The sequence below is a fragment of the Chelmon rostratus genome, chromosome 15, assembly GCF_017976325.1.
Source record: "Chelmon rostratus isolate fCheRos1 chromosome 15, fCheRos1.pri, whole genome shotgun sequence".
Lineage (NCBI taxonomy): Eukaryota > Metazoa > Chordata > Actinopteri > Chaetodontiformes > Chaetodontidae > Chelmon > Chelmon rostratus.
Window position 1 is genome coordinate 3784606 of NC_055672.1, and position 11865 is coordinate 3796470.

General features: G+C 44.1%; 1 protein-coding gene across 1 annotated transcript in view; it reads left to right on the forward strand.

Annotated features, from left to right (window-relative positions):
- eif2ak3 (eukaryotic translation initiation factor 2-alpha kinase 3) overlaps nt 1–11865 on the forward strand; it is a 33426-nt gene that overhangs the window by 18029 nt on the left and 3532 nt on the right. The window contains exons 3-17 of the mRNA XM_041954491.1: nt 520–714; nt 907–1037; nt 1345–1606; nt 1763–1928; nt 2047–2172; nt 2734–2856; nt 2965–3194; nt 3899–4011; nt 6243–6365; nt 7250–7399; nt 8353–8911; nt 9397–9570; nt 10506–10679; nt 10807–10908; nt 11641–11703. Coding sequence (XP_041810425.1) covers nt 520–714; nt 907–1037; nt 1345–1606; nt 1763–1928; nt 2047–2172; nt 2734–2856; nt 2965–3194; nt 3899–4011; nt 6243–6365; nt 7250–7399; nt 8353–8911; nt 9397–9570; nt 10506–10679; nt 10807–10908; nt 11641–11703 — 2691 coding nt within the window. The remainder of the gene's footprint in view (nt 1–519; nt 715–906; nt 1038–1344; nt 1607–1762; nt 1929–2046; nt 2173–2733; nt 2857–2964; nt 3195–3898; nt 4012–6242; nt 6366–7249; nt 7400–8352; nt 8912–9396; nt 9571–10505; nt 10680–10806; nt 10909–11640; nt 11704–11865) is intronic.

The following is an 11865-nucleotide window of genomic DNA, read 5'->3' on the forward strand; positions in this document are numbered from 1 at the left end:
GTGTGGCACAGCGTCGTCTGCATTGCAATTCTTGGCCCGCTAGTTTCCAAACATCTGCTAACATTAATCCATGAAAGGCTACAGGTAAATAATTAAAGATAATCTAGCAGAGCAAAAACATGACATAACATTACGTTAAACTGCTACACTGGCAAATCAAGTTAAGATATCACAGCACAAAGTGAACGTAACGTTAGCGAGGATAAGCTACCAGCTGTCTAACATCAAGTGGCAACCTGTCAAATTAAGTATCATAAGCATCTCTGCAATTTGATAACTGTGTTTATGGAGCAGAAGATTCACAACAACAGGTTATACTCAAACAGAAGCTTTGCCTCCTCAGATTAATAAGACCATCTGTAGCTGAGCACATGGAAACTGGACAAGTGCCACAAAGCTAGCTAACCAGATTCATGGGCCTTCCATGGTTTGGCCCCTCCATGCACATTCCCATACTATGTAATAACCAAGACACAAAGTCTCTTTAACTCATTAACATCAACTGGTTTGTCTCTGCAGGTGTTTGGCAATAAGATGGTCATCCCTTCACTGGACGGTGCCTTGTTTCAGTGGAACCGGGACAGGGAGAGTATGGAGGCAGTGCCTTTCAGTGTGGAGTCCCTGCTGGAGTCGTCCTACCGAATCGGAGAGGACACCGTCCTGGTCGGGGGCAAATCCCTCACTACTTATGGCCTGGGGGCCTACAGTGGCAAGGTCAGTGAAGTCACAGTTAAAGCTTGGAGTATGTTTTTAAAGAATGAAGTGACATATTTCCTTTTTACCTAGAGAGTGACTTAAAGTAATCATACCAAATGTTTTTCAGAGAGGCGTGACCAACTTGTTGTCACCACATTAACACAGTAGAATAACCCTGTTTGCAATTTCCCCTGATGTTGCTCGCCCCAGCTGCGATACATCTGCTCTGCGGTGGGCTGCAGTCGCTGGGGGGAGGAAGAGCTGGAGACCGAAGACATGCTCCTGCTGCAGAGGACTCAGAAGACCGTGCGAGCCATCAGACCCCGATCAGGGATGGAGAAGTGCGTTTTGTTTATTCATTTATCGGTCAATCAGTCTGTCGTTGTCAGTCATCGTGAGTCATGGAGCAGCGACTGTATCTTGTGAGGTATTTCAGAAAGCGTCGCAGGCACTCGATTGACTTTCTGTCAGCGTTTTTACAACCCTGATTCTAAAACAGTTGAGACGCTGTTTAAAACACAAATAAAACAGAATGTGATAACTTCTTAATCCTTTTTGACATACAGGTTGAGCCCTAATTGTGATAATCAGGTACAAAATTACAGTTGAAGGAGTTTTTCAGTCTTGTGTTATCACTCTCGTTACTAGGTGGAACTTCAGTGTTGGAAACTTTGAGCTGAAGCTCGTTCCTGAGATGCAGTCTGGAATGAACTTCCTGGAGGGAGAAGTTGGCGACGCCTGGAGGGAGAGTCAGCGGATCATTACTGATGAACCAAAGGACAGAAAGGAGACGGAGAACCAACAAAATCAGAACCAGCATCTGGACCTCGTCATCAAAGTGTCTGTTCCTGATTGGAAGGTGATGGCCTTCAGTACCAAGCCTGATGGACAGCTGGTCTGGGAACGTCAGGTGAGACCTCACAAAGTGCCAGAAAAACCCGTTTTCACCAGTAATTTAGTGTCATTTACACGGAGCGTGTTTGCAGTGGTTTATTTGAGTTTGTGGCCCTCACTATGGAGATTAAAAAAGTACATCAACTCATTGTGTGTGACCTGTGTCGTGCAGTTCTGCACACCCATCGCTTCGGCTTGGCTGGTGGGCGGGGGTAAAGTCACGCCAATCGCCCTGTTTGACGACAACGCCTACAGCAACCAGTCGGAAACTGAAGAGGAGGAGGATGACGGCGAACCAAATAAGGCCAGAGGAGCTGCAGAGTCTAGCGTTTACCTCGGTAAATTCACAGACATGCAGAGATCCCCACGCTGCACGCTTGTGTTCAGTTGCAGTTTCGTCTTTGAGATACCAGTGATTCCACGACACGTATAACTCCTTTGCCGTTGGTTTATCAGGGATGTTCCAGGGACAGCTCTACCTCCAGTCCTCCGTGAGGATCACTGAAAAGTTCCCTTCCAAAGCTATCGGATCAGAAAAGGACATAATTCCACTACCCACTGTCAAATGGAAGCCTCTAATCCGTAAGTCCACGTCTCCTTAGTCACCGGGTGCTGTGTTACATCACAAAGGCAGCTTTTTGTGAAGGAAACCTTTGGTGTGAGCGCTGACCAAGTGATGCTGTATCTGGTTTTCAAGACACATTTGAAGTAATGAGTAGCTTTTTGGGTGGGGCTGATTGGTATACCAAAGAAAATCATATCGGGATTATTTTGACAGCTGTTGCGATGTGAGTCACTGTTTTAGTTGGAATTCTCATTTTTGCGTTTCATTCAAGTCTGTGCCAAAAACAAGCATGTTCCTTATGGAGAGACATGACTTTTGTAGAATAGGGCAGGGCGTCTCTGTAGCACCACCTGTAGTATGTTCTGACACATTTTACATTGATCCTGTGATTTATCCTGTTTTCCATATTGCGATTTCGATAATATTTGATTAATCGTTTGCCCCACTTTTGGGCTTCTCCCCAGTTGCTCAGAGCTTTGTCTTCATGTCTTTTAATGTTTCAGTATCCTGTGATTGTTATTCCTACTCTGTTGATCTTGCTTTCTACTCAGATATGTTATCTTTGACTATGTACACAGATTCTCCATCTCGGACTCCAGCCCTGGTCGGCTCTGACGAATTTGACAAGTGTCTGAATAATGACAAGTTCTCCCATGAAGAATACAGCAATGGAGCCCTGTCCATCCTTCAGTATCCGTATGGTAAGAAGCTGGTACTGAACATATGCTGTAAAAGCCTACAATGAAGTGTGCAGCAGAGAAAAGTGAATTGGTTGTGAGGGACAAAATCGCTGCTCTTCCTCCCTGCAGACAACGGCTACTACTTCCCCTACAACAAGCGCTACCGGGAGAGGCGTGACAGTGCCATAAGCCTAATAAAGGGAAATGGGGCGGGAGGTGAGAGTCGCAGGAGAAAGGACCCCGTGCTGCTGCTGCCCTGGTGGAAGGAGATCCTCGGCACCATCATCTTCTGCATTGTTGCCACCACCTACATCGTCCGCAAGTTCTTCCACCCCCCTGCCCCTGTGGCCTATGTGAGGGTAAGACCACAGACTCTGCCTGCAGCAAGGATATAGAGCCAGTGCCTGCTGCTGGTTATTCCTGTCACACAGTGTTAATTTAAACATTGCATGCAAGAACTGCAGTATGAAAAACAGCTTGATGAAGACTTTGATTTTCTCAGCTCTGCTTCATCACTCATTTATGACCCCATCAGGAAATATTTCCTCATGTCCATGTTTTAAATTGAGTTTAAGAAAGTTCATTTCAAAATAGGGGTTGACACTGTAAATTCTCTGTTAAAGGAACATATGTAGGTGGTTCTGCGAAGTTCTTCTAACATAAAGGCTTCATACAAACTTTAGAAAACGCTTAATTTTACCGTTTCCTGGTGTTGAAATGACCAACAATTAAATAATTTTAAAATTTGTTTTTCACAGTTTCATTTGTTGTAGCAGTTTAGGATGATGAAAGGCTTTGAGAGTTTGGAATTTTTTGGTTCAGGTACCTTGAATGTCCTTGAATTTTACTCTTAAAAAGCTGAAGGAACCCTGAACAAAAGCGCATTGATTTTTGTAGGAATGTCTCGTTCAATACATGCTGATACACCTTGTCTTCAGCTTTTTGTTTCAAACATTCCCAGCATGCCACAGAAGTGAATGTTGTTGTTTTTTTAAATCCAAAGCTATTCAACATTTATAATTTCCTCAATGTCTCTTTGCTGTCCTCCTTCTGTCCCTCAAAGCAACGGAAAGAGTCAGAGACACAGTGCCAGACAGACTCCAAGTTCGACCTTGAGGTTGTGGAATCCAAAGAGCCGGTTGCTATGGAGACCCGGTCCAGCGAATATGTGTCCAGGTACTTCATTAACACACTGCGAAGCTGAGGCAGAACATACTCCGTGTAAATGATTTCTGTCATGACTCGGGAGAACTTCACCCTAACACCACTACCGTGCTGGGGATTGTTATCCTCACACTCGAAAGTCAAGCGCGAGTCTCACTCTTTCAAGGTGTAGCTACAGATTCGGCACTGTTACCATGGTGACCACCGGTCTTCCAGCCTGCCTCGATAGGACAAGGCAGAGATGGGAGATAGGAGTCGTAGTAGTGCATGATTGGATAACTCAGCTGTTTTCCATCAAATGAAAATGACCTTGTCCCCCGCAGACCCCACCCTGCCCAGCAGCATCTGCCACGGGGTTGGAGTGTCACTTTACATCACTGTCAGCACATTGTCACAAGTTCTTCTCGTTATTTTGGACAACCCAAATATGATCAGTAGCCATAATATATGGGCTGCCACCGACCTCCTGCAGTCTGATCGATGGAGGTTGCATGTTAACGTTTGTTAGATGAATAATATGGCTCTACCCCTCTCCCCAATACAAGCAAGAATCTGATTAAACTGCAGATTTCTTTTCTCCCGTTGTCATAAATTGCACATTCTCCTCTTCTGATCCACCCTCAAATAACGAACACCCCACCCGCCCATTTCCTTTAAAGCTGCTCTGCAATCCAAGCACATTGCTTTTGCCAAAGAAGTTTCCCTAAATAAATCTGGTGGCTGTTGCAGCAGCTGAGGCGGGCGTGAGTCAGGATCCTCAGGAAGGAGCTAGAGATCAGGAAGCAATCCTGAGTCACATGTGCCCACACATAAGACCCCCCCATTTGACCCCCACAAGGAGCCTGGGCAGGGATGCTTTGACTGGGTGTAGAACAGCAATTCCCAAGCAGTCAAAGGACGTTATTTTTTTTTTTTAAACATGCAAAAATGCACACAGATGCTTATCAGTTTAAACTATTTCGTTTATATTGAGTTGAATAATAGTTGGCCATTTACTGATGATGAATACAATTAAATACACTAATATGTGAAATGTATTCTCTAGCTTTCTTCGTTAAATTAGCTCATATTTAAGGTTCTCATGGACAAGCAAACAATGGGACATACTCTGATATGGAGAGAGAAAAAACAACCTGCAGGTCTGACCTCACTGACAGGCGTCACTTTCCAAACAGGCAGCTTCTTGTCTTGTTTTCATGCAGGGATGAGAGAGCCAGATCACACGAGGGTGGATATCTGTCCGGTAAACTGTCGGCCGAGTGGTGTTCGGTCTGAATTTAGCTTTGTTGGTCGGCTCGGATTCAGTCCTGTCAGACTGTGCTGAGGGCTGAGATGTACCAGTATCTCCTCAGCTCTCTTTACATGTCAGATCTTTCCATCACTCCGCTGGTCACAACTTTTCTGACTGCTGACCTCTTGAAAAGCCCCGACCCGGATACCGTGTTGTGTAACCGTCAACCATGTGTTGTCATGGCATTAGCTGTGCGACAACTTTTTTAATATGATATGAATGAAATTGTATCATTTTTTTCTTCTGTTTTGAAATGTTTGTAACAAAAAGTTAATGTAAATCTTCAGGTATCTTTCACCTGTCCCTGCCACTGGTAGAAGAGAGTTTAGTGGTATCTCACCATGAGGCAAACTAAGTGAATATATTTATTTTATTCTGTGTAGAATAACAGAAAATTTTCAAATGATGGTTTATGAAGCTTGATAAACATGGGGAAAAATCATGTGACACGTGATATATCTGAAGATGTTGAGTGATTGAAATGCTTGCACTAGAGCTGTGCTTGAATTTTTACCACAATATTTATATTACATAAACTTTGAAATAGGCCATGTCATTCCTACAATCATCTTCCAAGAGATGTTAATTTACACAAAAAAGATAATCTTTTGCAAACGTTTGTCTTGACCTCTAACCGGAGTCCGTCTTAGCTTAGCGACAGCAAAGCCTTTTCCTTACAGCACCATCAGCTTGAATTCGTAATATTTTTTAGTTGTAAATTGGTTACCTGCCAGCTCAGCAGCCACAGCCAGCCTTGACGGGGATTTGACTCCTCTCCTGTTAATCACCTTTTGCTGCTGTAAAAGCCTCCCTGACCTCAGTGAATTTTATGATCCCTGGTCTTTTGAAATTGTCAGGCATGTAGGCGATAACACACAGCTCCTCTCTACCACTGAGCGTGTTAAGTGTAATTCTTCTTTGCATAATGACAACCAAAGTGTCTTCTCCCCAGGTACCTGACTGACTTTGAGCCAGTGCAGTGCCTTGGCCGCGGGGGGTTCGGCGTTGTGTTTGAAGCCCGCAACAAAGTGGACGACTGCAACTACGCCATCAAAAGAATCCGTCTGCCCAGCAGGTAGCGCCTCTCGCTGGTCACACCACAGACTTCCTCGCTGGAGGCTATTAGCTCTTCCTTTATCTCTGTTTTCTTTAAAGCTGTTGAACTGAGTTATGTAAGCGGCAACCTACTTATGATTTCCAAACACAGAAAACCACGTAGAGGCATAACTGACATTTTGGCATAAATATTATGCACCAAAGTGGAAAGTGAGAGTTAAGCAGCAGCAGCCGCGCATGCATTATCATTTCAGCCCTGTTGTTGACAAGTGCATCACGCAGTACATAACAAACAAGTCTGTTAATTATTTTCATGCCCATGTTTTTGTTGAAGCATTTATTGAACCCTTGGTGTATTAAGACTGGGCTGGTGTGAATGTCATTACAGTCAGTTAGTGTGATGGAAAACAGCCTGATTCCAGATTTTGGTCATGGAGCAGTTATACCTGCATTCAGGCAACAAGGAATTGAGGGTATGACAAAGAATACTAAGCCCAAAAAAAGTCAGGGAACACTTTATATCAAGGTACACATGTTCACCATTAACTAGTTGTTTATTAGCATGTACATTAGTAGCATTTTGGCTTTTTATATTGGCACTTATTAATGCCTTATTGTGGAGGTCAGAGTTATTAATGGTCAGGTTATTAAGATCATAATTGATGTACAACAACTTAATGTTATAATGTAAATATGCTACTAATAGGCATGCTAATAAACAACTAATTAATGGTAAAAATGTGTACCTTAACATAATGTGTTACTAAAAGTCTAATGAACAGCAAAATCTTCACAGAGATTGTGTCTTAAATCCTAAACATTTTGGACCCAGCTGATAGAAAAATAACTGTCATAGCAGAAGCGGTTGTCCTGAACTGTAACGCCCACTTTTACATCATTCAGAGAGCTGGCCCGTGAGAAGGTGATGCGAGAGGTGAAGGCCCTGGCCAAGCTGGAGCACCCAGGGATTATCCGCTACTTCAACGCTTGGCAGGAGAGCCCCCCCGAGGGCTGGCAGGAGGAGATGGACCAGAGGTGGCTGAAAGACACCAGGTGAGCCGGGGCTTGTAAACCTGTTATCCTGTACAGCTCAGCAGGCCGAGCATGCCGATCATGCCGCTGCCAGGGGTCTGTTGTCAAGGGACGGCATCCGTGCAAAGACGTTTAACCTCCCCTCAGGAGAAAGTGTGACATTTATTTACAGCACAGACTTCAGATCATTCGCCTCACTTCACTGGTTGATGAAGGCAGATTTTTAAAAGGGGAAGAAAAATGCATATTTACACAAGTGTGTTTGCAGAAAGTCTGGCGTGTTTACTCCTGCGTGTTAGTATGCTTGGGCAGATTAGACCTGAAAGTAGCACCATGCAGACACTTTACTGGTACCCAGTAAATGTTGTGCTTCACTGTGTTCACGCAAAATAAAATGATCTGTAAGCATTGCTGCACCCTGAATTAAACATGTCCTCTTGCTTTAGTTTGCTTACTTTTTACTATTTTAAGTATTTTATAAACTGTTCTGTCATAACTGTTTTATTGCACATTTGCACAGTATCTTGAAAAATCACAGGTAAAATTTACACAGTAGTTATTTGATTGTTTCAAGTTTTATGTTCTGCGCAACCATTACAGTGAAGCAGTCATTAGCATTAGGCGCCCTCCAACAATGCTCATATGATTTTTATAAAAGGATCAAAAACATAAAATAGTGCAGAAGTTTAAAAAGGACAAAAATATGTGTGAAATAAACAGGTTTTGTCATAATGTAGCAAAGTATATGCTTAAGGATAACAGGTAAGAAGTCTGTTTAGTGCACATAAATATAATGTATATACTGTTGTGATGGTTAAACAGCTTGTAAACAGGTAGTAAAATAAATATAAGTATACTGTGATGTGTGCAGGTGTAAGCAGGTAGTAGTAAATATATGGAGTATATATATATTCAGTATAAACTGTGTATTGTACCAGTAAGCCTGTTAGAAACGACCTTCCTTTCTCTTTCAGTGCCACCGATTGGCCAGTGAGCTTCCCTGACCACATGGAGGCGCTGTCAGTTAAAGTTCCAGTGTCCAGTTCGGTGTCCCCGGTCTCTGGGCCCGAACAAGACGCTCTGGAGGCCAGTGTTGATGCACGGGCTCTGCTCTCCAGCAGCGCCAGTGGTGCTGAAGGTTTTAGTGTTGACATGGGAGACCTGTCCTTCCACCCGCTGCTGGGCCACGACAGCCTGATGTCTGAGAGGGACAGCCAGGCCGACCCCGACGCCTCGGACACCCCCCACTCCTTCGAGCTCTGTCCTCCACGTGGTCCCAGCGACTGCACCTCTTCCTCCTTCGACATCGTGTTCGAGGACTCGGGCTGCGACCGTGATGCCGATGCAGATGCGGACTCGGCTTCTAGTGCAGCCAGTCCAGGCACGCTGACGGAGAAGAACAGCTCGTCTTCCTCGCACAATAGAAGACACGATTCCGTCCCCGCTTCCTCTTCCTCTCCTCCCCGGCCAACGTCACTCAGCCTGGCTCTCCCCACGACTCCTCCGACCCTGCGGGTCTCCCAGTCTCCCAAGGTCAGTCAATCATTCACTTGACAATCAGTCAGCTGTGATTAGCTGGTGTTGCCATCTTGTTTCACCTTGCCGAGGTTGATTTTGTCCCTTTGTTGTTGATATCAGTCCTGACTGTTGTGCCGACAGGTCTGTTGTTAAAGGTGCAGGTGTGCAAGTTTTTGTCTTCTCCAACTCAAGTAAAATGTTTTTTCCAAGTTTAAAGGTGCATTTTAATACCTGCTGGTGTGGACATCTGTTGTGTAATTTAGCTAAACCAAGATTTTGTATTTTGAGTATAAGAAATTACATGAGAGCATAACAAAAAAACTATGTACGGAAAATAAAAGCTGCAGATGTAAAATAAAGCCGGAGCCATTTATAGTTCTAATTGAATGCAGACACCTGAGATTTACCTTTTTTTTCCATCTTTTTCTCTGAAATGAAATACTAGTTTCCAGTTTCAAATGTAAAACCTAATGTGTTGAACCTTCTCCGCCTGTCCTCAGGTGTATCTGTACATCCAGATGCAGCTCTGTCGGAAAGAGAACCTGAAGGACTGGATGGCTCAGCGCTGCCTCCCGGAGCAGAGGGAGCACAACAAGTGTCTGCATATCTTCCTCCAGATTGCAGAGGCTGTGGATTTCTTGCACGGCAAGGGGCTCATGCACAGGGACCTCAAGGTGAACGGACACACCACACACTATCCACCACACAGGCAAAAGTGTACTGTATGAGCAGCAAGCTAAAGCAATCCTTCCCGTTTATTTCCCGTTGAAGTTCAAATGTAAAACAAACTGCAGCTCCAGTTCAGAATGTTAACCAGGCTCAGTTTTCTTTAACATCTCCTTTTCATTTCATAGAATGGAAAATTAAAGCTGCAAGAGTGTTTTTCTGAAAAAATACTCCTCCTTTTTATCTTAAATCTCTCACTGGGACAACAGAAAGCAAGTGCCTGGTGTAAAGACAGATGTGACAGAAATATTCCTCGCAAAGTGCAAATCTGCCTGTTTTTGGTTTGATCACTGTATATGTTGTGATTTGTGTGTGTGAAGTCCAACATTAGCTGATAGCATCAACATGTCCATGCATTAGTAATGCTCTCTGCCTTCATGTGTTTAATGTTTGGTACATGTTACCAGTGTTGGACATGAACGCACCCATGGTGAACGGTATCTATTAATGAATGTGGACGTTCGCTCACATGCCGCCGTGGCTCGTGCAACTAGCAAATTCAGACGCAGCCATGGATGTATGAAGGAGTTTTCTGAACAAATCAGATTCCTGTGGGAAAAATCTCACATTTTTATGCAAATTGTGCCCACTGGGTCTGAAAAAAACAAGTCAGAACTTCAGCCACATCTGCAACGAATTTGAAACCACAGCTGAAGCATCTGACCAGTTTTGGCAAATATCTGAGAGCGAATGATGATCACAAGAAATCATGAACAAGGGGAAGACCACAAGGCAACAGCCACAAAGCTCCTCCACTCAGTCAAACTCTTAGTACTGTGTAAAGTAGACAGACTTGTACTGGACGTCGCTGTAGGAGCTCTGCAGCCGTTGCAGCTATTTTAAATGCAGCACGTCACATAAACTGTCCCCATCGGTCCCCCAGCCCTCCAACATCTTCTTCACTATGGATGACGTGGTGAAAGTGGGAGACTTCGGCCTGGTGACGGCCATGGACCAGGAGGAGGACGAGGACGAGCCGAGCGCCCTGACGCCCGCCCCGCTCCTGACCCGACACACAGGCCAGGTCGGCACCAAGCTCTACATGAGCCCAGAGCAGGTGAGCACACGCGTGGACATTTGCAGATATGATTTTCATTTTTAATAAACACAACCTGTGATTGGATATGTGGAGTTAATCAGCACCGTATTTCTCACTTTCCATCCTTTCCTTTCTGTCCTGACAGCTCTCCGGAAACTCGTACTCTCACAAAGTGGACATTTACTCTCTGGGTCTGATCCTGTTTGAGCTGCTGTATCCTTTCAGGACCCAGATGGAGAGAGTGAGGGTGAGTCAGCAAACACACAAGCACGTCTGAAGTTCACTATTTTCCCTCTCCTGTTATTTAATTCCCAGTAGGATTATTAGACAGCAACACATTAGCCTGTAGCTCAGCATTTAAGGCTGCCAAGCACTTGATTAGTGTAGTCAGTGTCGTCAGTGTTTGTATTTTCCTGTTTGTAATGCAGGTTTGTTTGCAGGGGAAGTTACAGATCAGTTTGTGAAGCATGAGATCAAAACAAATTCAGTGAAGACAAAAGGCAAAGCAGAGAACATGACGTATACATAAAGGCAAGATTATACACAAGCATTTTGAGATTTTGTTAGCGATATTTATCCAACCTGAACTATTAAAAAGTCAGAAGCAATTAAGATTTTCACGTCATTTCCAAAGCCGACGGGTCACCACTGATATTTAAAAAGGAAATGATATGATTTCATTTTTGGCTTCAGTTTGAATCCCTGCTGCTAAAATGTATTTAACATGGAGAAGAGAGAGACTTTGTAATGAGGGGTGTATCTTTCTGTCTGCCCTTTTAAATTTTGTATATTTTGAAAACTGTGTTGGGAAAACTGTGATAAATAATCACTATCATCATTTGAATAATCATTATCGACAGTTTAAATGTTAGATTTTCTTCGGCCTTGAGCGCAATCGACCGTCTTTGTCTCGCTAACAAAGGGCCTGATTAGCGATTAGCACAGCTCCACTCACAGGTGTTTACATCCTTTCTTCCAGACGCTGACGGAGGTGAGAGCACTGCGCTTCCCAGAGGTTTTCTCCAAAAACAACGTTCAGGAGGTGAGTGGCCGTCTGCTGCCACCTAGTGGCTGTGAGGTCAAACTACGCATGAACCCAGAAAACCTGTTCCAGTTGTTTATCCTGAGAGCAGTCACTGTGAAATGAACAAAGTGGGACAGATCCAGAGCTGTGAGGGTTCATTCTCATTATGTAGTCTGTCAC